A 24,529-nucleotide genomic window follows, 5' to 3' on the forward strand; every position below is an offset into this window, starting at 1 on the left:
GATGCTAGTCATTATTAATGTATTTCTGTAGATTGTAAAACATCTAGTTATCACACTGTCTATGTTAGCTTGTTCCAACTCATGATTTATTTTCATTTTTTCTAGGATATAGACCCGCAGCTAACTGGATTTGATTTATAAGAGAGAAAACTACAGTCAATGCCCACTCTTGCCACATTGCTAATATGGAAAACAGAATGTTGAATAGGATATGGTCTGATAAAGAGTGATGATTGAAGATGCTGCTCCAATACATGTGAAATCAATGGGAGATACCTGCTGTCTGAAGATCTGTCAGAACTTTTCTCGACAAGCTCCCCTTTAAGAAATCGGAGGTATATTCTACCATTATACAGTCTTTCTCAAGTGGATATAAATACGTTTGCCTCACTGTAACCAGACAACTAGACACCTAATGTGGGACCATGGCACTGCCCAGATGCATGTGGCAAAATTATGTTTGGAGAGCAGTGATGGCATGCGTGGTACACAGGGGACTGGCTGCCCCATTGACTCTCTGTATGTTGGGATGTTTGCTTCAGGCTGGTCATGTGCTATCACAAAAATTGGATGATATGGACCCACTGGTGACTACCAACTTTGGAAAGATAAGAGGGATTAAGAAGGAACTCAATAATGAAATTTTGGGGCCTGTTATTCAATTTCTTGGGGTTCCATATGCAGCCCCACCAACAGGGGAACGTCGTTTTCAGCCTCCAGAACCACCATCTCCCTGGTCAGATATCAGAAATGCCACTCAATTTGCTCCTGTGTGTCCTCAGAATATCATTGATGGCAGACTGCCAGAAGTCATGCTTCCTGTGTGGTTTACTAATAACTTGGATGTGGTTTCATCATATGTACAAGACCAGAGTGAAGACTGCCTATATCTAAATATATATGTCCCAACTGAGGATGGTGAGTTTATTGCAGGAAAAACAGGGAGATATAGTTTTATATTTTTTTCTATTCTAAGTTCTAACAATATTAATTCATGTGTACTGGTAGTATGCATGGCTTTTCCTGTTGGCATGTAGACATATTTTACATGCGTGCATGGTGCTCTTTTTGTTTATGTGTGTCAGTGTATCTGTACTTATTTTTTTCCTGTGCTTACTCATTTTCTTTCCTCCACAGCACGTATATTTAGGTAGAAATGGGTTTCTAATTTCCATTTCCTACCAAATGACTTCTGAGAAGATGCATCAACATTTCCTCATTGCATGTGCAGGCTCAACGAATTGGGGATCTTTCGCACTCAGTAAATGCAGGAGCGTATTGAGTTAGATAGTGGTGTTGCATGTTCCGGCGGTCTGTGATGGAGCGCCATGTTATTTTCTAGTCTTCTATTCATTTTTCAGTAAAAAGAATATCCAAGGAATGTGCCAGAAAGCCCGGCAAGAAAATATGTAGAAAAGGAGGTATGTATAAAAGTGGAAATTAAAAATGGGGGAAAAGGCTTGCAGAGGAAGAACAAGATATTCTCCTTAAGGATGATTTGCTGATGCTGGGAAGTAAATGATTAGGTGATATTTGAAATCTGATGAAGTCTGTCAAAATAGAAAGGTGGTTAAGGAGCACTCTAGCTGAGTAGATTACATTGGTTCATTGGTTGTGTCTTGTGTTCTGGTGCTGGTAGCATCGGTAAGAGTTGAATCTCTGCTTTGAGTTTGTGTGTAGTGGAATATTTATTTAGGCTATTATGATACCTGCAAGGAGCCCAAACAATGCTGTCTTACTAACTGGTAACTTTGATCTTTGATCTCTGAACTCTTTTCTACAGATACATATTTGTGCTCCTCTTAAAATTTGATCACTCGATCACAAATCTAGTTTTTCGTTTATTCTCAGCATTCCTTCCGAACACTCTATGGACTTTCTCATCCTAAGGGTAAATTTTCCATAATTATCGAGCAATTATTGTTATCAAGGTAATAGTGTTTTTTTCTTAGTCTTTTCATTTTCAGTCACTTTTCCAGAGGAGAATGAGATTTTGCAGATTTGATACTAAATATTTACAGTCTTAAAATTACTTTAACATTTTTATATTTACGTTAAACAATTTAAAACATAGAGAAGTGCATGATTCAGAAGCTACAATTAAATCAACCTTCAAATCATCCTCTAGCCAGATTGAGCAAATGTAGACACTGACAGCTGCAAGCTTGCATCTGAATGTAGCTTGTCCACACTCCGCTTTTATATAACATTCAGTAAATCACTCATAGGAGAGTATGATTTTCTATGGCAGTAAATCATCTAAGTGTTATTTTGACCTTATTCATAACTTTGTAGAATTTCCAATCTTCATACAGAAGTCATTAATATTCTAATGCTGCACATTCTATCTCTCTATGCACTTCTAATCTCCTGACTAGACCAAATCAGATTTCATTATAGCATCCTTGTGGGGCAGGGAATGTCTAAACTGTTCTGTTTTAATGGGATTGCATTTATGTGGAAGACACTTTATAAATAACAAAATTCGTAACTCAGTTCAGAAGTATTTGCATTACATTGAGGATTTTTTGTTTGTTTGTTTTGTCTTTGCTCTTATTTCTTGGGTAATACTGGTAGAGTGGGATTTAACCTTCATTCTTTATTGATATTATGAATTGGGTTAAAAGCACAGTATACTTAAGAAGATGGATGTGGAGGCAACAAGGGTGTTTTAAACAACTAAAAAAAGTCTTTTTTTCTGCAAATGAAAATAACTGCAGTAATTTACATACCTTCAACTAATGTACAATACTGCAGTAGTTATTATTATGCAGCTTATCAAGCATGTGTAATTAGCTAAGTGACTTTCACCTCCTATTACAAAGATGTTGATTCACAAAGTCATAAATAAAGATGCTATTGAAGAATGCATAAATAGAGCATAATACATAAAAATATGTATGATGAAGAAAAAGATAAGAGCACCAAAAGGTAAGCTAGCGAGTGAGAAAGTGACCTTTCTTCTCAAACAACTTTAGAGGATAAAAGATTTATTAGAAAATTATTTTTCATTGTTCTTTGTATTGTTGGTTTCATTTGCTCTAGTAAAAGAGTTGGCAAAGAGACATGTAGGCAATGCTATTTACCTTCACAAACTCTGAACTAATTAATAATTAGAATGAGGACAACATCTATCAATGCCCACTTGAGCCTGTATGGTTTACAGTTTAAATATATTATGCTTATTCATACTATTAACTATGCATTCTAAAAATCATTTTGGCTTGGAAATTTAATATATCCTATTATTATTATTAAATACATTGTGCTCATTTATTAGCTGTTTGTACATTATCCTAAAGTCTAAATAACAAAAAATTTTTGATGTAATTTTATTATATAAACAGTACTTTTAAAATAAACAAAAACTAAGGTTTAGAATTTAGCTGTTAAGTAGAGGAGTAGAAATCATTTTACCAAACTTTTACTTTGTTTTTTATTATTTTTCTACCATGAAGGGGGTATTTTGGTTATTTCAAGATACCATATTTTTGGGAGTCAATAGATTATTAGTCACTTTATATCTGTTTATATATGTACTAATATATACTGCATATGGACTGTGAGATTTTCAGTAGAATGCCAGGAGTATATAAATGATGGTTTAGGAACTGTGAGAATAGTTGCTTAGCCAGGACTTTATGAATGATGGTTCAGGAACTGTGAGAATAGCTGCTTTGCCTTTTATCTAGATGCCATTCAAATCCTGTCTTGTTATTATTTATTCTTTTATGTGTGTATGGATCACCTGCAGAGACAGATGGACCCCCATCCCTGAGCCAAGTACTCTATAATCTGTGCATACTGTATTCATGCAAAACTATTTCCTAATTGCCAATTACAAGCCACATACTATTCAAGTCAGCCAGTAATAAATGAAACAAAGAACGCTCTTCCCATAGAACTTATAATCAAACAACTTTACAAAGAGCAAAGCATTTTCTGCACTTTGGTGTTTGTAAAAGGAAAGAAATCTTATCCCTCCTCCAAGAGATGTTGTTCTATAATTTTTAAATAGAGCATGTACAATATTTTCCTGCAATTTAAGAAAAAGCTCATTTTTATCAATAGGCTGCCTCTCATTTTAAAACAGGTCCCAGTTGTACTTTTTAATCTGTTTTTTAATATTTCCCATGATAGTTTTAGCCATATGTTAATTACCCTCTAGATAGTTCTTCAGAGTTTTATCCTTACAAAATGGAAAAGAAAAATGAATTCATAAATGAGATGATTGTCAACACTTGAACAAAAAGGCAGATAACATGATAGACACTGGAATTTGGTTGTGGAGAACAGATACCTGGTTTTATATATTAGGTGTTTTGCATAATGTATCCATTTAATCATCATAACAACATTAGGAGGAAAGTATATTACTCTCTGTTTTTAAATTTTAAATTTTTTATCTCTATTTTACAAGTAAGAAGGTAGACTCTGAAAAGTTAGGTATTCCAACCTTACCACTGACTGCTAGTTAGTGGCAGAGGCAGGTTTGACCTTAATTCTCTTTTACGTTAGATAGATTTCTGTTATGTTAAATTACCTTCTGTGATGATTTCCATAGCAGAGACTTGTATCTATCCATCCTTCCTCTTTCTCTTTTTTCCTTCTTTGTTTTACGCATTCAAATATGTCATGAGTTCTTTTTATCCTATCCATTGACCATATTTTAGACAGACTTAACGCTCACCTTAATTGAATTGAATCAAGCTAATGTTAGCAGCCAATTTCCAAAAATATATTCAGTAATCATTTAGTGAATACTTTAAACCTCAATTACTTTTGTGCCAATCTAATAATACCACATGCTTCTTACTGTCCAGACTAAGATCCCCACGTATTCTTCCTGGCTGCTATTAAGGAGTTGCTTTAATTTGCGTAAATTTCCCTCTGTTTCTTTAGGTTGCTCTCCTGTGAGAGTTTCTAACAAACAAGAAAGTGGTCAAATATTAGGCAGTAAACATAAGAAGGAGAAAAAAGGGACCTAGAGAGGATTCACAAACACATTGTCTGGCTCATGGATTCTCTAGTGTTGTGTAGTCTTGTGTTTCTCCAGCACTTTTATTATTATTTGCATGGCTCTCCTAAGAAGGATATAGAACTAATTTTCATTCCTGCACTTGTGAGACTTAACTTGCTTTTTTATTTACCCCAATTGGTATTGTGCAGAAGATTAAAATCTTTGTAGATGACTCTGGTACAATCATTTACTCTTTGAGCATTTTGTTCGTGATTTTCAAAAGTGTTTTACTTTTACATGCTCTGGTTCATAGTCTTTACCTGAGATAATATTGAATTCTTTCAAGAGCCTTTTCCATAAATTTTTGGTTTGTTTGGTTGTCTAACATAGGGACTGATTTTTTCTTAATTTAATGTGTATAACAATGACTCCTAGTACTGTCAAGGTATTTAAGAGTTTAAAAGGGGATTATATTCCAGAATGTTCTTACTTCTTGCTTATACATTTCTCACTCATTTACTTATTCATTTGACAAATATTTACTGAGTACTTACTCTGTGCTGGCTATCGCTCTAGGTGTAGAGTAAATAAAAGAAGACAAAAACCTTGCCTGCTTGTGTGAAGCTTGTAACCTAGTGTGTAGAGACAGTTTGTAAATGATGAACACATTAAAAACTAAATTAAAAAGGTGTGAGAGGGTGAGAAATTGAAACAGAGTGTGAAAGACTAAGAGTGCTGGTATGGAGAGTGAAAATAGTTAAAAATAAAATGAGGACCACCTCATTCGAGCAAGGATCTGATGGAGATAAGGTGATTATCTAGAGAAAGATATTTAAGGAACAATTAGGAATGTAGCAGATCTGGAAAGGGGGAAAAGAGAGAGAGAGACAATGAGATTCAGAATAATCTGACTTGATATTTTAAAAAAGTTACTCTGGCGGATGTATTGAGAGTAGGTTGTAGGAGAGCATGGAGAAATGGGGAGAGTAAGAGGTGGTGCTCCAGATAAGACTTGGTCAGGGTCCAGGCTCAAACCAGGGTAGTAACCATGGAAGTGATAGATTCTTCATATATTTTAAAGATCACATTCCTTGATCAATTTGCTGTGGGCTGTGAAAGAAAAGGAGAAGTCAAAGAAGATTACTATATTTTTGATCTGAATACCCGGAAGAATAGATTTGCCATTAATTAAGATGGAAAGGAAGAACATAGAAGGGTTTGGGGAGAAGCAGAATACAAAAATAAGTTTAGTTTTGGACATGTTTAATTTCAGGTGACCCTTCGACATCCAAGTAAAGACATCAAAAAGCCAGTTTCTTGAACCAACATCTTGAATCAAGGTAGAGATAAAGGTTTATGTAGAGATATAAATTTGGCAGTCACTCTAATATAGAAGGTAAAGATTTCAAGTCGTGAGCTTGAGAGAGAATGAAAGGAAGTGAATGAAGATAACGAAAGAAATAAGACACCAAGGTTTAATTTATAGGAACATTCCAACATTACGAGGTCTGGAAGAAGAGATGGAAAGCAATGGAAACTGAGAAAGAATTATGTATGAGATGGTAGGTAAACCAAGATTTTTGTGTTGTCCTGGAAGTTAAGTCAAGAAAATGTCTCCAAGTGAGCATAGTGATCAACTGCGCCAAATTAACTTTTGTGGGGTGGTGTGGGTTTTACACACTGGAGGGTGTCTAAGAGAGAATGGGTGAAGATTTGGAGTGGCTTAACATAAATAATTATTTTAAAGAGTTTTGCTTTTTAAAAAGAGTTCAGAAAAAATATGAGGAGTGAGGAAAATAGAGGTTGTTTTTGTTACTGTAGGTTAAGATAGAAGAAATAAAGGCATTTTTTTTTTATACAGCAGGAAATGAGCAATCTTAAATATAGGCAAAAGATGGTAGAAATTCTGGAACAGTATCCTTCATTAGGTGAGAAAGGTTGGATTTGGAGATTTTGAATTAAAGAAATATGGGTAGAAAAATTAATATGTTGCTATGCACAGTACATGAGTATGAGTGCATGGGCAGAAGTATAGTGGAGTTCTCTGCTCTTATCTGACTCTATTTCAATTGTTTGATGTGTAATGTTAAGGGAAATGAAGATAGAATTAACATCAGTGAGATCTTGCTATGATCTAGACATCATGGCATATTAATTTATTTGATATCACAACAGCCTTGTGAGGTTCCCACCCTCACTTTCCAGATGTAGAAATAGAGGAACAAAGAAGTTAAATTATCTTGCCCAAAGATTCATAATTTGTTGTTGGCCTACTATTTCCTTTGAAGGGGCTGTTTTAGAATGGAGGAACTAAAACAGAACAACAAAAACAGCACAAAGCAACAGTAAGAATCATGTTTATATGGGATTTAAGATCACAAATGGAAAATGAAATTGGTGGCCAATTTGCTAGTAGAAAAATCACCACACACTGAAATGTTTGTAACGCCTAGTTCACTTAGAGTTTGAAGATGAACGTAAAACTATTGAACCAGAGATTTGGCTTTATATTTGAATTAGTAACTGTGGACAGATGTGGTTATGTCTTCTAAAAGCTAAACAGTGTAAGTTGGGACTCTGAAATGAAGTAGATCTAAAGTGTTGTAAAGTTTTAAAAGAACAACATCAATTGTTCCATTGTTTACTGACAGGCAGAGTGAGTCTCCTGAAGCAGATGATTAAAAGACCATTATAGCTGTCCAATTCAATTTTTTCAAAGAATAAATACTTTTTTTCTTATAGAAACTGGGGTTGAAGTTGAAAGCATTTAAGATTTATGCCACCAGCCAAAAGAGTTATGCTAGAAAATGAATTCTTGGTAGAAACTGCTATCCTTTCTCCTACCATATGTCATGTCTTCCCTTATGTATTCTTTTCACATATATAGCATTCGATAAGCTTAATAATAATTAGAATGCAATGTTTTGTTTAGTTGAGTTCTATATTACTTACCATTACACATTTTGTAGATAATATTCTGGTCTTTAATATTTCTCCTATGAATAATCCTCTCTTTCTTCCTCCCCTGGCAGTACATGCTAATGTAGTTTAAGACATGGCAGAATTAGAACGTCACACCAGTATAGACATTTGCTAGTAACCATTCCACAGAATCATTCTGGGTTTGATCACCTCAAACTCTGGACAAGTTTTAGAAGCATAATTTCTAATCAGAAATCTTCACACAGCCATTTGTAACTGGACAGAACACTTTATGTAGCACTTCTTATATTGTATAAGTTGCCTAGGCTGCTGTAACAAATTACCACAAACTGTGTGATTTAAAACAACAGGAATCTATTCTCTCAAAATCTGGAGTCAAGAAGTTTAAAATCAAGGAGTGGAAAGGTTTGACTTCTTCTGGAGGCTCTACAGGAGTACCTCCCTGCTTTTTTCTAGTTTCCGGATGTTGCCAATAGTCCTTGCTGTTCCTTGGCTTGTAGTTGCATCACGCCAATCTCTAGCTCTGTTGTCACATAGCTTTCATTCCTGTGTGCCTCCCTATATCCCCGTGTCTTCATGCGTTCTTCTTCTTCTTCTTCTTTTTTTTATTTTTTTATTTTTTATTATACTTTAAGTTCTAGGGTACATGTGCACAACGTGCAAGTTTGTTGCATATGTATACATGCGCCATGTTGGTGTGCTGCACCCATTAACTCGTCATTTACATTAGGTATATCTCCTAATGCTATCCCTCCCCCCACCCCCTCCCCACAATAGGACCCAGTGTGTGATATTCCCCTTCCTGTGTCCAAGTGATCTCATTGTTCAATTCCCACCTATGAGTGAGAACATGTGGTGTTTGGTTTTCTGTTCTTGCGATAGTTTGCTGAGAATGATGATTTCCAGCTGTATCCATGTCCCTACAAAGGACACAAACTCATCCTTTTTTATGTCTGCATATTATTCCATGGTGTATATATGCCACATTTTCTTAATCCAGTCTGTCACTGATGGACATTTGGGTTGATTCCAAGTCTTTGCTATCGTGAATAGTGCCGCAATAAACATATGTGTGCATGTGTCTTTATAGCAGCATGACTTATAATCCTTTGGGTATATACCCAGTAATGGGATGGCCGGGTCAAATAGTATTTCTAGTTCTAGATCCTTGAGGAATCACCACACTGTTTTCCACAATGGTTGAACTAGTTTACAGTCCCACCAGTAGTGTAAAAGTGTTCCTATTTCTCCACATCCTCTCCAGCACCTGTTTTTTCCTGATTTTTTAATGATTGCCATTCTAACTGGTGTGAGATGGTATCTAATTGTGGTTTTGATTTGCATTTCTCTGATGGCGAGTGATGATGAGCATTTTTTCATGTGTCTGTTGGCTGTATGAATGTCTTCTTTTGAGAAGTGTCTGTTCATATCCTTTGCCCACTTTTTGATGGGATTGTTTGTTTTTTTCTTGTAAATTTGATTGAGTTCTTTATAGGTACTGGATATTAGTCCTTTGTCAGATGAGTAGATTGCAAAAATTTTCTCTCATTCTGTAGTCTTCTTACACAGATGTTGGCCCCTAGCCTTAGGGCCTGTTCTAATCCAGTGTGACCTCATCTTCATTATATTTCCAAAAACCTATTTCCAAATAAGGTCATTGTACTGGTTTTCTGGATTGCTGTAACAAAGTACCACAAACTGGGTGGCTTAAACAACAGAACTGTTGTTGTTGTTTTGCAGTTCTGGAGACTAACAAGTCTGAGATCAGCATATGGGCATGGTTGGTTCTTTCTGAGGGCTGTGAGGAAGAATAGTTCTGGACCTCTCTTCATGGCTTATCGATGGCCGTCTTCCCCCTGTGTCTCTTCGCATGGCCTTCTGCCTGTGTATATGTCTGTGTTCCAATGGTCAATATTTTAGAAGGATACAAATTATATTGGATTGTGGCACAACCTAATGACCTCAACATAACTAATTATATCTGAAATGATCTCATTTCTAAATAAGGTCACATTTTGAGGTACTCAGGTTAGGACTTTAACATATAGAATTTTGGGGAGACACAATTCAACCTGTAACTGTCGCATCCGAAAGTTCCAGCTGGACATAAGTTCTTGAGGCACACTAAGGACATTGCCACTTTTTTCCAAACTAATCCCCAGAATGATCTCATAATGTTTCTATCGTTATGTCTATTTTAAATGTTGAAAAACTATAGCTTACTGGGGTTAAATAAGTTGCCCAAGTTCACGTGAATAATGGAATTACTGAGACTCCTGTTCAAATCAAAACTCAAATTGTATGTGATAGCTCCCTTTACCATGATGACCCATCCTACAGATAATAAATTTTCTCTGTCCTCCTGAGAAGTTCTTTTAATTTTTTTTTTTTTTGGTATTTTTCTATCAAGATAGGATATGATGCATTAGTCCATATGCTTTTATATATCCAAGTATTTCACTTTGTGTCAACAAAATGATTCAGTTTTTTAATGTATTTCTTGAATTTTAAACATTTTATCCAGATGGTTGCTTATATGCAAACATGGTTTAAGTTAAAATGAAGATCTTACCAATTTAAAACTGTAATATTATTGCTTTTCAGTTCCATTTCATTTGTTACTTTAGGGAATTGAACAGTTATTTTTAAAATAATTTTTAAGTTAAGACCTAATTCTTTGTTTACTGTAACCCTATTCATTAGGTATCTATGAAATGATAACATTAAAGCAATTTAAGCATAGCTCATAATTTTCATGAAAGCCTGTAAAATGTTGCAAAAATCAGATTTAAGCAATAACAAAATTAATCTAATAAAAGGATCTGGAGTCATTGTAACCATAATTATAATTTTTAAAAGTAGAAAAATCTGATTAATCAACAGTGGTCCTAATTTTTTGGTCCTCATTGCAGGAATGAAGGAGTGAAGGAGCAAATCCTTTTCTTCCTATTTTTTCTTTTTCTTTCTTTCTTTCTTTTCTTTTTTTTTTGGCAAAGATCTTTGGAGTAGTTATTCCAATAAAACCAAACCAAACAAACAAACAAAAAAAAAAAAACTACATCATCTCCTAGTCTTAGAAGAATATAAAAACATCTACCTTTTCCTCTTACAAAAGTGCTCACATTTTCTTTTCTCCAAAAGGTTTGACTCTTCTATAGTCTTCTTTCTGAGTTCCCCTAATTGGAAAATGAAAGAAGGAAGAGCAAGGGCAGGGCGATAAGTATGAACAGGACAGGTTGACACTAGGACAAGTAATGTAACCCTGTCAAGTAGTAGTAACTATAGCTACTCCCAGTAAAGGAAGAGGGATCCCTGGTTAAAATTATTAAAAATATATATGTGCTTCCTAATTTGGACTCCTAGACCGCTTGGGAACAGGTATGTTCTGTGGAGGATCTCTAAAAAGAAGAATGCCTGTAATATCCTCTAACTCTCCATCCCTGCTAAGTTCCCACAAACCATCTTCCTCAGCTCACCATCTTTCCTGACAATGAGCAGGCCAGGCCTCAGCTTGCAATTCTGAGCTTTCATCAAAGAGAACTGATATGTTGCTTTGGCACAGTAATTTACAAGGAGGCAGATCCTGAGGTTTCTGAGCTGCTCCAAGCTAGGCAGCCGAGAAATCTGTCAGTGCTTCTCTTGACCTATTCCCAACTTCCCACCAACGCAAACACCCACACTCCCACACCCGCCCACCTGGACAGCTCCCTCATCCCTCCCACATGTGTATATGGAGACGCCACCTACAATGGAAAGATTTCTTTCCTTTTTTTCACTTTTCTTCTCTCCTTTCTTGATTTCTTTCTTCCAGAGCAAAGGGGGGTTCTGTTGCCTTATTAAAATGTTTAGAGGTCATTCATTTGAGGAATAACTTCATTTCCGTGAAAATGGAAATATTTATAAATTTGCATTCCAAGGAGAAAATATTTTCTAAAATGGCCACTTAAAATATTTTGTATTCCAACTGACTCTGAAAGGCCAGAGATGAGTTTTTTTTTTTTTAATCTGTATTTATTTTATGAAATTCTTTGGCCACCTCCACAGTTTAGCAAAGGGTGTTCTTATGGGGGTAGAGGGGAAGAAAACATAAAACTTTGTATAATATTTACTGGGGCCTCAGACTGTGGTCAGGTGGAAACTGACTATTGAAAGTTGTGCTTTTATCAATTAATTGATTGATTGTTGTTCTTTTTGGTGTTGTTGCTTTGCTTGGTTATGTGTTCTGTGTCCTGGAGTCCCTGCCTCAGGTTTCCCAGTTTGGCTGTTTTCTGTCTCTCTCAGCCATGGTCTACTGTGGACAAAGTGCACCATCTGGCACTTTGGGAAAGAGATGTCCTTTGCCCTCAGAGGGCTTACATTGCAACAAAAACCTCAGTAACAAGAAATAGGGCTTTTTTGTTGATGTCCATGTCAATATTACTAAGTAAATGTAAGTTTGATATGTATTAAAATCTCCAAAAAACAAAATGAGGAAAGAGCTGCTCCTGTAAAAAAAGAAAAGGTAATGATGCTGATATTTGGCACTGTGTTTCCTATAATAAAACATTTAATTAAATCTTTAAATGTGTATAGAGCACAAAGTATGCACGTCAGAATAAAACACATCAGGCATAACCAAAACTATAATTATATCAACCCTGTTGCCTGAGCCCACCTTAGTTGCTCTGCCAAGAAGCAATGATTTAAAACTTTCCATCCATCTGGGTTTTTTTAAAGCCTAAAGTGTACCTATACAAATCTCTTTAAAGCTGGGGAATGCTTTGGCTACTGATACAACAGCTGCTGGATTACAGGCAGTTGCTTCCAAGAGTAAAAATGAACAGCTGATGCTCTAGGGCTCTTTTCTCACTTTTGTTGGAAGTCTTCTCAGTGCGGAGCCCTGGTGTAGGTCCTGGAGATACTGAGATAAAAAAGGCATTAAAGAGCTCACTCAAAGAGTTCACTATCTTGTGGGGGAGGCAGATATAGACAGAGAAAATAACAATATAGTAAGTGCCCCAAGGAAAGGAGGCAAGGGGCATTGAGGGAACACACAGGAGAGGTATCTGTGGTTTGAGATATTTTAAGATAAAAAGTTACCCCTTACATGAGCACTTACAGATAAATACTTTAGTCTCTCAATACCTCCAAAGGCTAATATAGTCTATGGGACCATATATCAGAGATTAAAATATTTCTGAGTGCTTTTTAAAAATATGTGTGTGTGTTCTCTCTCTCTCTCTTTTTTTTTTTTGCATGGATATCAGTTGTCTCTTCTTCCTAATCTCACTTTGCCAGGATTTTAGAAACACTACCTGCTCACTTCTGTAGTCCTGAGTCTGATCGATTACGGTTTGTAAAACAGAGGACCCGCACTTGAAACACACAAACAAACAGAAAAACTTGTTTGTTAAACAACTGGACTCAGAATGAGAGTTTTCACCATCTATAACCCATGGGAACTTAAATATATTGACTTTGTTTGATGGTAATATTTTTTTCAGTTTTATGTTCTGAGTAACAGGCCACTGAAGACGTAAGCTTCAAATAAGTGAGGTGTTTACTAATTGGGAATCTATAGAAGCCAACCCTCCCGACATGAGGAGACCTTTTAGGGGTGTGTACAGGCATTGCTAACTCCTGACATTAAGGACACCTGCAGACACCATCCTTCTTCCCTGGTGCACGCCCTCCCTCCTTCTCCATTTCTCTCATCCTAATCTATAGCCTCTGTCATTTCTTGCCTCAACCACTGTAATAGCTTCTTAACAGTTCTTCCTATTCCCATTCCTGCTTCTGCAATCTCTTCTACACATAGCAGCCAGTGTGATCTTTGCTTTAAAGTCTGAAATCAAATTATATCACCTCTTTCTTAATTTCCCTCAAGGATTCTCTATTGCTTTTAAAATAAATGTACAACTCCCTACTATGGTCTAGAACACTCTGTAAGACTCTACGTAGTAACTCTTGTCTGCTGTTTCAATATCCTTCTGTATATTTCTCCCTTCTCTCTACTTTCTAGCTTTATTGATATTCTTTTTGTTACTGGAATAGTCAACCTCCATCCTACCTCAGGACCTTTGCACATGCAGATCCTTCACTTTTAGTGCACCTCTACCTCTTTTCATGTCTGACTAAGTTTTGTAATTCAAGTTTTGGAAAAATGCCACCTTGTCAAAACAGCCTTTGCTGATCAACCTATCAAGGTAAGCCTACCCTTTTACTCCAGTTATTCTTTAATATCTTTGTGGTTATTTTCTTCATTACATTTGTATCTTCATATGAAATTATTGTGTTTATTTATGTGCTTAGATATTTACTCTCTCACTGCCCCAGAATAACATTTCTCTTCCTCACTACTATATCTACAGCACTCACAAGGAATTCAATAAATATTCATTGAAAACATAAACAGCCTTAAGAAACAATGCAATTTGTTGGAGAGAGCCTTCATCTCCCACCATCTGCATTTATTTGAGTAATACTACACCTGCAATCATTGCTCACCAGACATAGTAAATTCTGTTCCTTTCTGCTATGCAGTCACTATTTGTTTATGGCACAGTGCTCCCCAAATGAAGTAAATTTCAAAGCCAACATCAGAGTCTTTAACTAAGAAATAACAGTGTTCAGTGGCTCCGAGTCTGACAGATATAACCTGGACTCTGTCGCAGGGGCCCTTGAGGCCAAGTGGCTGCCAACAGCCGGGGCTCTTGGCTTTCTGCCTGTACACGTTACTGCCAGCCTTATTGCCTCTGCACTGAATTTATATTTTAATACAGGATGCCGACAATGCATTTGTGTAATAGGAAAACTGAAAATGATTTTTCTTTACCAGCCAGAAGCTTCATTTTTCTTTTCCTACCTTCTATTTTAATCTTTTTCTTCTTATTCAACCCCAGTTTCCCTCCCCTGACAAATATATCTTCTAATTATTTTCTTTTTTCCTTGTTTTACCATCTAACTCTATAAATAGGACTTCTTGCTAACATTTTCTCTAAGACATTTTACTTCAGATTGTGTAAGAGGCAAAAAGCCTAAATACCAGATAATCTAAGAAGTGGTCTAATTGTATTTGTGTAAGGGATTATATAGCATTAAATAGCTTCACCAATGGCCTGTGTGGGGATCTCATTCCTTATGACTTGGCCTTCCATTTGTTATCACCATTAACATATACATGAATTCAGTGGGTTTTTGTCATTGTTTTTTGTTTCTTCTTTTTTTTAGAGACAGGATCTCACTCTATCATCCAGGCTGGAATGCAGTTGCAAGATGGTAGCTCACTTTAATCCTTGAGCCCATGGGCTCAAGTGATCCTCCTGCCTCAGTGTCTTGGATAGCTGGTACTAGAGGCACACACAACCATACCTGACTATTTTTAAACCTTTTTGTACAGATGCACTCTCCCTAAGTTGGCCAAGCTGATCTCTAACTCCTGATTGCCAGCAATCCTCCTTCCTCGGGCTCACAAAATGCTGGGATTACAGGCATGAGCCACTATGTCTTTTCTTCTTTTATTAGATATTAGCAACCACAGATTTCCCAGGGCAAGCCAGAAATCACTTTATCAAATGAAGCAAACCAGAGAGTGAGACTATATTATATATTTATCACCATAGGCAGAGTTTTGGGAACATGGTTAGTGTCCCCAAAACAGCTGATAAATGAAGGAGCATTTTGAGTATGGCAGAAAATGGGCCAGTTAGATCATTGAGATAAAAAAGAGTGGCCAGCGGCTTTTCTAGTGGATGGTGGAAGCTGAATCTTGGAGAGTTGGTGGTGGAGAGGCATACTAAGAATGTTATTGACCTATAACATCTCAATCTAGGAGTGAGAAATAAAGCTGGCAGTGAGATCAACTAGATCTATGCCTCAGAACACATTGCAGAGTGATAGAGAAAAGAGTGTTGGATTTCTGGTGGGAGTGACTTCGTGGGCTGGTAGTCTGTGTAGTTTGACTGATCCTTGAGCTCAGAATGGCCCCACACTTGGTTAAATAATCTTTATTCACCATCTTGAAATTCATAATACTTTTTGAACAAGGGGTCCTGCATTTTCATTTTGCACTGGATTCTACAAATTATTTAGCCAGTCTTGTTTCTCGGTTTTGCTGGCATTTTCCCCATGGTGCACATCGGTAAATGTTCATGTAATTATGAGAGATGATAGAATAGAAACCCTCTGTGCACACTGAATAATTATATTAAAACTCTCAACTAAAACATTATGACCACTTGTATTTTTTACCCTTAGAGTTCCCTTCACATCTAAGGGGAAAAATGAAAAAAAGACATGTTTTAACTTTGGGAAATAAAAGGTCTGTTCCTCTATTATTCTATCATTCTTGTTTTAATGCACTTGTTGAGTATCTGATCAGACAGTTGTTGAGTGTTTAATGAGTCCTAGAGGCTATGCTGGACCCCAAAGATAAAAGCAGGAAGACTTGGTACTTGTCATAGGGGACAATCAAGCAAAACTAACAGAAGTCATTATTATAATAGCTACAATTTGTACAGTGCATGCCACAGGCCAAGCATTGTTTTAATGGCTTTATATATTACCTTACTTAATCTTCACAATAAACCCATGAAAAAGTTGCTATTAATATTTCCATTCTTCTAAGGAGAAATATGAGGCACAGATGGGTTACTGTGCAAGGTTCTGCAGTTGAAAAGTAGCAGAACCAGGATTCAATGCCAGATGGTTTAGCTCCATTGACTGTGCCCTTAGCCACTCACTATAACAAACATTAGAGATGCTGTGGGAAATAAGTAAAATTTACATACGGTAGAATGCTACCCAAGGCGGGGAATGGACATCTCTATCTTGGATGGGAGCTGGAGAGAAAACACTTTATCATGGCAATGATACTTGAAATGACTGCAGAACAAGAGGAAGTGGCCCATCCACTGAGCACAGGATGTGCAGGGATGAGTGGGAGAGGGCTTGGTTAGGTAGAGAACAGCTTGTGATCAGAGAGTACAGTGAGAGATGAGCCTGGAGCTCTAGGCAGGATCCAGATGTCTCCGGAGCTTGGAGTTTTTCTTTAGATGATAGGATGTCATTGAGGGATTTAAGTAAAGGCTTGACATAATCGGATGAGCACTGCAGAATGTTCTTTCTGACAACAGTATAAATGATGGAATCCTAGGATGATGAACCACAATAGGGAATAACTAGAAGTTCAGTACAACTTAGTGTGTCAGTGACCATGAAAGCCTTACCCAAGACGATAACTGTGAGGTAGAAATAAAGAAATGAAGGGTAAGAGATATCTGTTTGGCAGCTTTATAGGGTTTGTGGAGTAACTGGTCGTTGTGGGGTGGCAAGACTAGGGAAATAATGGAAACAAGGATGACTCTTAGATGTCTCACTGTCCAGTACCTTCCTCCTTGACCTGATGCCCCTACTTCCCCTAACCAGCCTTGTCTAACATGGCTTCTTCACCAGAACTCAAGAAGGCAGAATAGGGAAGACAGTGAGTTAGAATAATTAAATAATAATAAGTTGGGGAAAAGGGAAAGTGTCAAAGGTAGAAAAGAGGAGAAAAAGGGGGAAAGGTACCAGAAAATAAACAGAAGGGCAGGATGGAATACTGAACAATTTTTTTTTTTTTTTTTTTTTTTTTTTTTTTTTTTTTTTTTGAGACGGAGTCTCGCGCTGTCGCCCAGGCTGGAATGCAGTGGCCGGATCTCAGCTCACTGCAAGCTCCGCCTTCCGGGTTTACGCCATTCTCCCGCCTCAGCCTCCGGAATAGCTGGGACTACAGGCGCCCGCCACCTCGCCCGGCTAGTTTTTGTATTTTTTAGTAGAGACGGGGTTTCACTGTGTTAGCCAGGATGGTCTCAATCTCCTGACCTCGTGATCCGCCCGTCTCGGCCTCCCAAAGTGCTGGGATTACAGGCTTGAGCCACTGCGCCCGGCATCTGAACAAATTTTTAATCACACATATGCCAGATAAAAGGTAAGTTCTTGAAAATAAAACATCTATATGGATTTCTTTTATTGAGTCATCTTTTAAAAATAGAATTTGGGAGAGAGATAAGTATGTCAGAGCGAGACAGAGATAGATAACACAGAAATGGGGCTGGGAAAGAGTCACAACTCTGCAGCTTACCCACGGTTGGGGTAAGCTCAAAAATGAGAAGAAAAACATGCAGAGACAGGAAATCATAAACTGTCAACTGGAAAGAAAGCAAAATCATTTAGTTGAAGTGTAAATTGCTGAAAAGAACAGACAGATGCATAATCTATGTAGATTTGTATTAATGACTAGACAAATGAACATAATTTTTCAGAACACCGGTAAGTCAGAAAATGCATATTGATTGAATGCAACGTGTATTTCTGAGCATTGACTGTGTGGCATGCCTCATGCTAGGTACTGAATGACAAATCAAGTCTACAAATTAGTGAAACGCAAAAGCCTAAAAGTACTGCACTTGGGTACTCAAAATCTGATATGAAAGCAGATTACAAATAATCAAATATGTACACTACAAGACTAGAGAGGTCATTAAGGAGGAAGAAATGTTATAGCTCTTCATAAAAATGTAAGAACTCATGAAGTTTAGGTTGAATCAAAAACGTATACTAGAAGAATAATATTTGATATCAACCTTGAGTGATGGATAGACTTTCAACAGGCAGAGATGCAGGGCTTTTGTCTGGTAAAGGGAAAGGCATTACAGTTGGTAAAGTCGGGGGACAATAAGTGTGAAGTTGATTAGATCACATAAAATACTGAATTTTGATAAAATATTGATTGTAGTAAAATATCAAAACCCTGGAGGGTCAGGATGAGGCATTTTACTATCAACAAGTATGCATTGATGGTTTTTGGGCAAGGAGCTGTGATAACAAGAGTGGTTTCAGTGAAGGGTGGGCAGGGAATGGGCAGGGTAGAGAATTAATTACAGGAAAGGAGACTAGATGTAATTTGTATGAAAAGTGACTGGCAGTGGAAATAAAAAGATAACAAATTTGAGAGACATTTCAAAGCAGAAATTAGTAGAATTGGAAAGTGATTGCATATGGGGGTGGACAGTGAACAAGGAGGCCTTGGCAAGGTTGACAACAGATTGGAAATGGAACAGCTGGGAGGAAGACGATGCTGTTAATAAATCCTATTTCCAAATCTACTCTGAGGATAGATGAGCTGTGAAATTTTCAGCAAAATTGATCATGGGAATGAATTTACCATTCTTTCCTTTATTCTTATCAATATAAAGGTATAAAAAAGCTATTTATGTCTTTGTAGTGTGTTCAAATAAAATATTAACCTCATCAATTCAAAGAAATGCACTGAAAAATCTTCCTTTCATTTTTTACCAAAGCAGGGAGAAAAGATGATACATCTTACACACTAAAATTTCTCTATTACTGTCATTTCTGGGCTGTGTATAGCTCTGGATTTCCAAAAGAGAAATGAATAGGGTACATAATCCTTTTTTTTTTTTTTTAAAAAAAAAAGGCTACCCACTGCCATAGACTGAGTATAATTTTCAATGACAAGCCAAGATTGAGGAATGTGTACAAGGCCAATTACAGACTCAGCTTGTTTTTTGAGCATTTAACTGTTCCCATCTAGTGCTGTGTTTATTTACATGGAAGCAGAATGGACCCAAAGAATTTGAAAGCAGTGAAAGCCGCATGTCTCGCTGTGAGAAGTACAGATGCGTCTGGTTAGGCTCTTTCCTGAGACTCATACACCTAGATCATCAAAACCACATAAACCTCAGAGAAAGACTGAGAATACAGAATATGGGACATGAAGTAGAAAATTATCTGAAAGCAATAGCAAGGACATCTGGAAAGATCAGAGTATGATAGAATGCCCAAATTGCTTTCCGATGCTGACCTGCTGGAAGAAGAAGAAAAATAGTCCCAGTGAAAAGAAGAGAAAAAAAACCACCCAAAACTTATTTTAAGATTCTGGAAAAATGAATAGAAGTTTCCACTTGACAGGTGATTATGCGGATGCCGGACTGCATTGGAGAAGTGGTTTTATTTCACCTTAGGTAGCTTAAAGGGCAGGTATTACACCCATGACATTTAGCATTACTGAGAACTATTTTTTGTTGCAAAAACTATGAAAGTAAATCAACAGTTTCCACAATATGATTCCAATAGAATAATTATTTATTGTTTGGCATTTCCAAAAAATAAAGAACAAAACTACTAACTGACCCAATTAGTAAACACAACAAGTTGCCGTACTTCCTGCTCGATAACAAATGTAGACCTTGAGGAAGCTGCACATGACCTTCCAGATCATTGAGCAAATAAATTCTTCAGAAATCGTTAACAGGGCTTCTAAATGCATTATGTACCCTCAAGAGAGTGTTGAGTCCCAGGGAACTTCAGCTGAATGAAGAACTAGGCTATGAAACCACAAAGAGCCAGCACCCTGTTTTGTTCCATAATCATTCGACAGCAACATATATTATTTAGAACCCCCATTCTGCCTCTAACGTGGCCTCTACATAAACCTCAGCAAAGGTTAAGTCATTCTTGTGTATTCTGTCCATAAAGCCCTTTGGCGTGCAAGTCAACAATACTAGTTGGATACTGGCAGCAGTGGGCCCACTGACTGTGTCAAGGAGCTCAGTCTGATTGGAAAAGAAATTAGGATAGGTACATACATACTGTAAAAATGGGGTAGCGTGATTATTTTTGTGAAAGTGAAAAACTGTTGGAGAGTTAAAAGGGAGGAGCAGTAATATCTAATTGTGAATGTGTTTTGGATGAGGTTAAAGTGAACAATCAGAAAATAATGAGGGTTAAGATAACCTTGAATAATATAGACTTTTGACAGGTCACTATGAAAGGAGAGAATGCGTGCCAACAAGAGAGAATAGCATGGGCAAAGAGAAACATTGAGTTGGGAAAGAACGAGAGTTGTAACCATCACGTGGCTGCAGTTGAGCGGGGGAACAGATAATAAGTACAAGGAAGGAAAGATTGATTGGGACATATTGTGAAGCGCTTTGAATGTCAGTGTGAGGATTTTAATTTGGTAGGCAAAGGGGAGCTACTAGATGTTTGTGCATAAGAGAGTGACATGATTAAAATTGTTTTAGGAAGATTAATTTGGCAGCTGTCTTTGGTTAGATTGATGATACAAGAGACTGGGTTTTGTGAAAAATAGTAGACTTTTGCATTTGTGCCATCTGACAAGAAGTTCATCAGTAATTTCAAAAATCTTTTAAATATTTAAATTTTCTTGCCGTCCCATTGACATCTATTTAAAAGGCCCGGAAAGATAGGCAATAAAGAAATTTGTTAGCCTTTTTTCTTTTTTCAAATAAAAATAGGAATGCTAGAAGAACCTGTATAAAGTTCAGAAGTTGTTCTCCATGAAAGGGACAGGGCCCTCTGGCTCTAACAACAGATCAGCTGTTGATGGAGTGCTTGACCCATGGCTTCCTGTTCTGGCTCTGTCATTCTGTTGCCGTGTATTTGAGCAAGTCATTTTATCGCTATGGGCCTCAGTTTTCACTTGTGTGAGATGAAGGTTTGGGCTTCATGACCTTCAGTGTTGCAAGATTTCTCATTTTCAGGTTCTTTCTAGGAGCAAAGGGACTCGCAATAGATTACAGGGTTAATATTTGTCTGCAATTTCTGCCTATTTCACTGACTTGTCAAGAATTCTAGTAAGGAGGATGAGTTTGAAGATTTCACTTCATGCATGGATTTAATGTAGCATGAGCTTGTTTCATTTATTGCAACAGTTTAAATGCCATCTTTAATGTTTTCTTCTCATGCTACTGCTGCTGTTTTCCCTGTTTCCAAGAAGGGCAACTTTTGCAGATATGCCTGCTCCCACGACTTACAATGAATTAAGGATACACACAATTTCTTCTTTATATTTAAGAAGATTTAGAATACCAATTTAAATAAATTAGCTGTGGTATGATAGTGGTATATCTTAGTTTTATCTGTCAGGCAATAATTTGAATCAGCTAACTATACTGTGTAGTAGTTTAACAACATGAAAACAAGACAGCTACCACATGCAGTAAGAATGAGCATAAGGTTTCTCCATTAATTTACTTAATTCTTATAGAATGTAAACAATATTAGGCAACCAATGGTAGTATACCTGGACTAATTTATAGTTCATAGGTTTTTTTTTGTTTGTTTGTTTGTTTTTGGGGACGGAGTCTCGCTCTGTCGCCCAGGCTGGAGTGCAGTGGCCGGATCTCAGTTCACTGCAAGCTCCGCCTCCCGGGTTTTCGCCATTCTCCTGCCTCAGCCTCCCAAGTAGCTGGGACTACATACAGGCGCCGCCACCACGCCTGGCTAGTTTTTTGTATTTTTTTAGTAGAGACGGGGATTCACCGTGTTAGCCAGGATGGTCTCAATCTCCTGACCTCGTGATCCACCCGTCTCGGCCTCCCAAACTGCTGGGATTACAGGCTTGAGCCACCGTGCTCTGCCAGCTCATAGGTTTTAATTTTTTTAAAAATAGGAAGATGATGATTTATATATATTTTTTATTTTATCCACTCTCTCTTTATTTGTAATTTTTTAAAAAAGACTTTCAGATAGTTCATAAAAGACTTCGGATGATGGTAAGAGTCTTCTTGGACTTTAATTTAGTTGACGGCGATTTCATCCATGTCAGTCTGGTCAGACAAATGTAGAGAATGAGTGAGTCAAATATTCTTAACTCTGCCCACTTGCCTTTTCCCTAATTTTAACTAGAGAGTCATCAATTGTTTCTGGATTTACTATAATTCATTTAAACAGTACTTAGCTGAGTTTGAGTCATCAAGGAACTGGGGATACCACTGTCAGAAGTCCTACTGTTTTTTTTAATTTTACAGAAAAATGGACAGATAAAGTAGAATGGTAAAGAAGTAAGGAAAATGAATGACATTTTATAATTTAGGGAAAATTTTCATGATGTGTATTTTAGACATAAGATGTGTTTTGATATATGTGTGTAAGTATTTTATGGTTGTACACATTGGAAGAACTATTTCCTGTCCCCTCCCCGCAACACACATACCACCACTACCACCACCCTGGTACGTCTGCTTAGATTGCAGTTGAATAAAGAAATTTAGGTTTGCCAGTTGATTGTACTAAATTTGTTTCAATGGTGACATGTGTACATTTACTCATGCTTTTGAACTTTTTCCAAATAATTTCCAAAGGTGTGTGGAAAGGTGGGGAAAGTCTCTGTCTTCCCCATTTTTGTTTGATAAGACAGAAGAGGCTTGTTTGTTTCAAGTTAAAAATCATTAACTGTTTATTAAATACATTTTATGTACTAGTTATAGATCAATAATAAATTGATATATTATTTACTGATGAAACATTAAGAGATATTAACTGATAAAATAATGAGGTTAAGGAGTATTCAGTTAACTTGGCTAACCTATTCACGTGAATCTGCATAGAAAATCTTGGAATGTTAATGTAATAAGTCTTTATGTAGTCTATAGATACAAATCAATTGACTTTTTATTTAAAACCGTATTTCTAGTTTGAAGAGCTCAGTATAAAATTGAAATAAACTTTCTGTTGGGGTATGGACTTTGTTACACTATAAAACATGATAGAAACAGTTTTGAAATTTAGTGTAATTTTTCTTGTAAAACTAAATACCACTTTGGTAATTGAGTTTTTATTAGCAGCTATATCATAATACATTCAAATGTATAATGTCCCTTCTCTGTTTATAACCTGTATATTAGTGGTATCCAATAGAGCTTTCTGTGGTCATAGACATATTCTATATCTTCTCTGACCAATACAGTAGCCTCTAACTCCATGTGGCTATCAAGTGCTTGAAACATGGCTAATGTGACTGAGAAACTAATTTGATTTAATTTTATTAATATAAATTAAAATTTAAATAGCTATCTATGATTAATTGCTACCATTTTGGGCAGTGCAGCTGGAAATGAGTATTAGTATTACCAGGAGAAAGAGAAAAATGATCTGGGATTTTCAAATATGAGTAAAATCTTAGTCTTTACATTTTGATATTTGTGAATTTACAAAATAGTAACTAGAAACTGTCACAAGAAAGGTACTTGTTCAAATAGAATATGTCACATGTGGTTTATTTTTACTTTTAGGCATTTTGAAAATAGGACAATGTAAAATTTATTTTACCTACTTCTTTGAAATTTTTGTTGAAATTTTGTTACAAATGCTTCAAAATTAAAGCAAAAATTCCTTTAGAATAGTCTGTTATATCAAGGGCTATTTTATATAAGACACTTTTGCTAATATTTTTTAGAAATATAAAGTAGGTGAGAATTATATTTTTGTTTCTGGAACTAGTGTTTACTATATTTTTTCTCAGTGATATAGACCAGTGTGGGCCACATACCTAGGCTATTCTAGAACTGGTCCCTGAAAAATGATGTCAACATTTGGAAATATTTCATTAGTTGTTTTTATGACTCTTGGTTTACAAACTTGTCACACCTTTTCTTTAGGAGATTTAAAATAGATTATTATAACTGTTGACTTTTCAAATAATTTCTTAAAGACTATATTGATGATCCATAATCTGTTCCTCTTTTTGGAAAAAGAGATGTTGTCAAAACTAACAAAACTATCCTAGCAGGAGGAAAAGGTAGATTTTCCTTAAAAAACGAAGTGACTTTCAAGTCGTTCCTT

General features: G+C 36.5%; 1 protein-coding gene across 3 annotated transcripts in view; it reads left to right on the forward strand.

Annotated features, from left to right (window-relative positions):
* The window catches only part of NLGN1 (neuroligin 1), a 909,290-nt gene that overhangs the window by 193,073 nt on the left and 691,688 nt on the right, over nt 1–24,529 (forward strand). For 2 of the 3 annotated variants that reach the window (XM_015131524.3, XM_015131526.3), the window contains exon 2: nt 106–918. In XM_015131524.3, the coding sequence (XP_014987010.1) occupies nt 426–918 (493 nt within the window). In that variant the 5' untranslated portion in view covers nt 106–425. 3 annotated transcript variants of the gene reach the window in all.

Source organism: Macaca mulatta, chromosome 2 (assembly GCF_049350105.2).
Source record: "Macaca mulatta isolate MMU2019108-1 chromosome 2, T2T-MMU8v2.0, whole genome shotgun sequence".
NCBI classification, from domain to species: Eukaryota; Metazoa; Chordata; class Mammalia; order Primates; family Cercopithecidae; genus Macaca; species Macaca mulatta.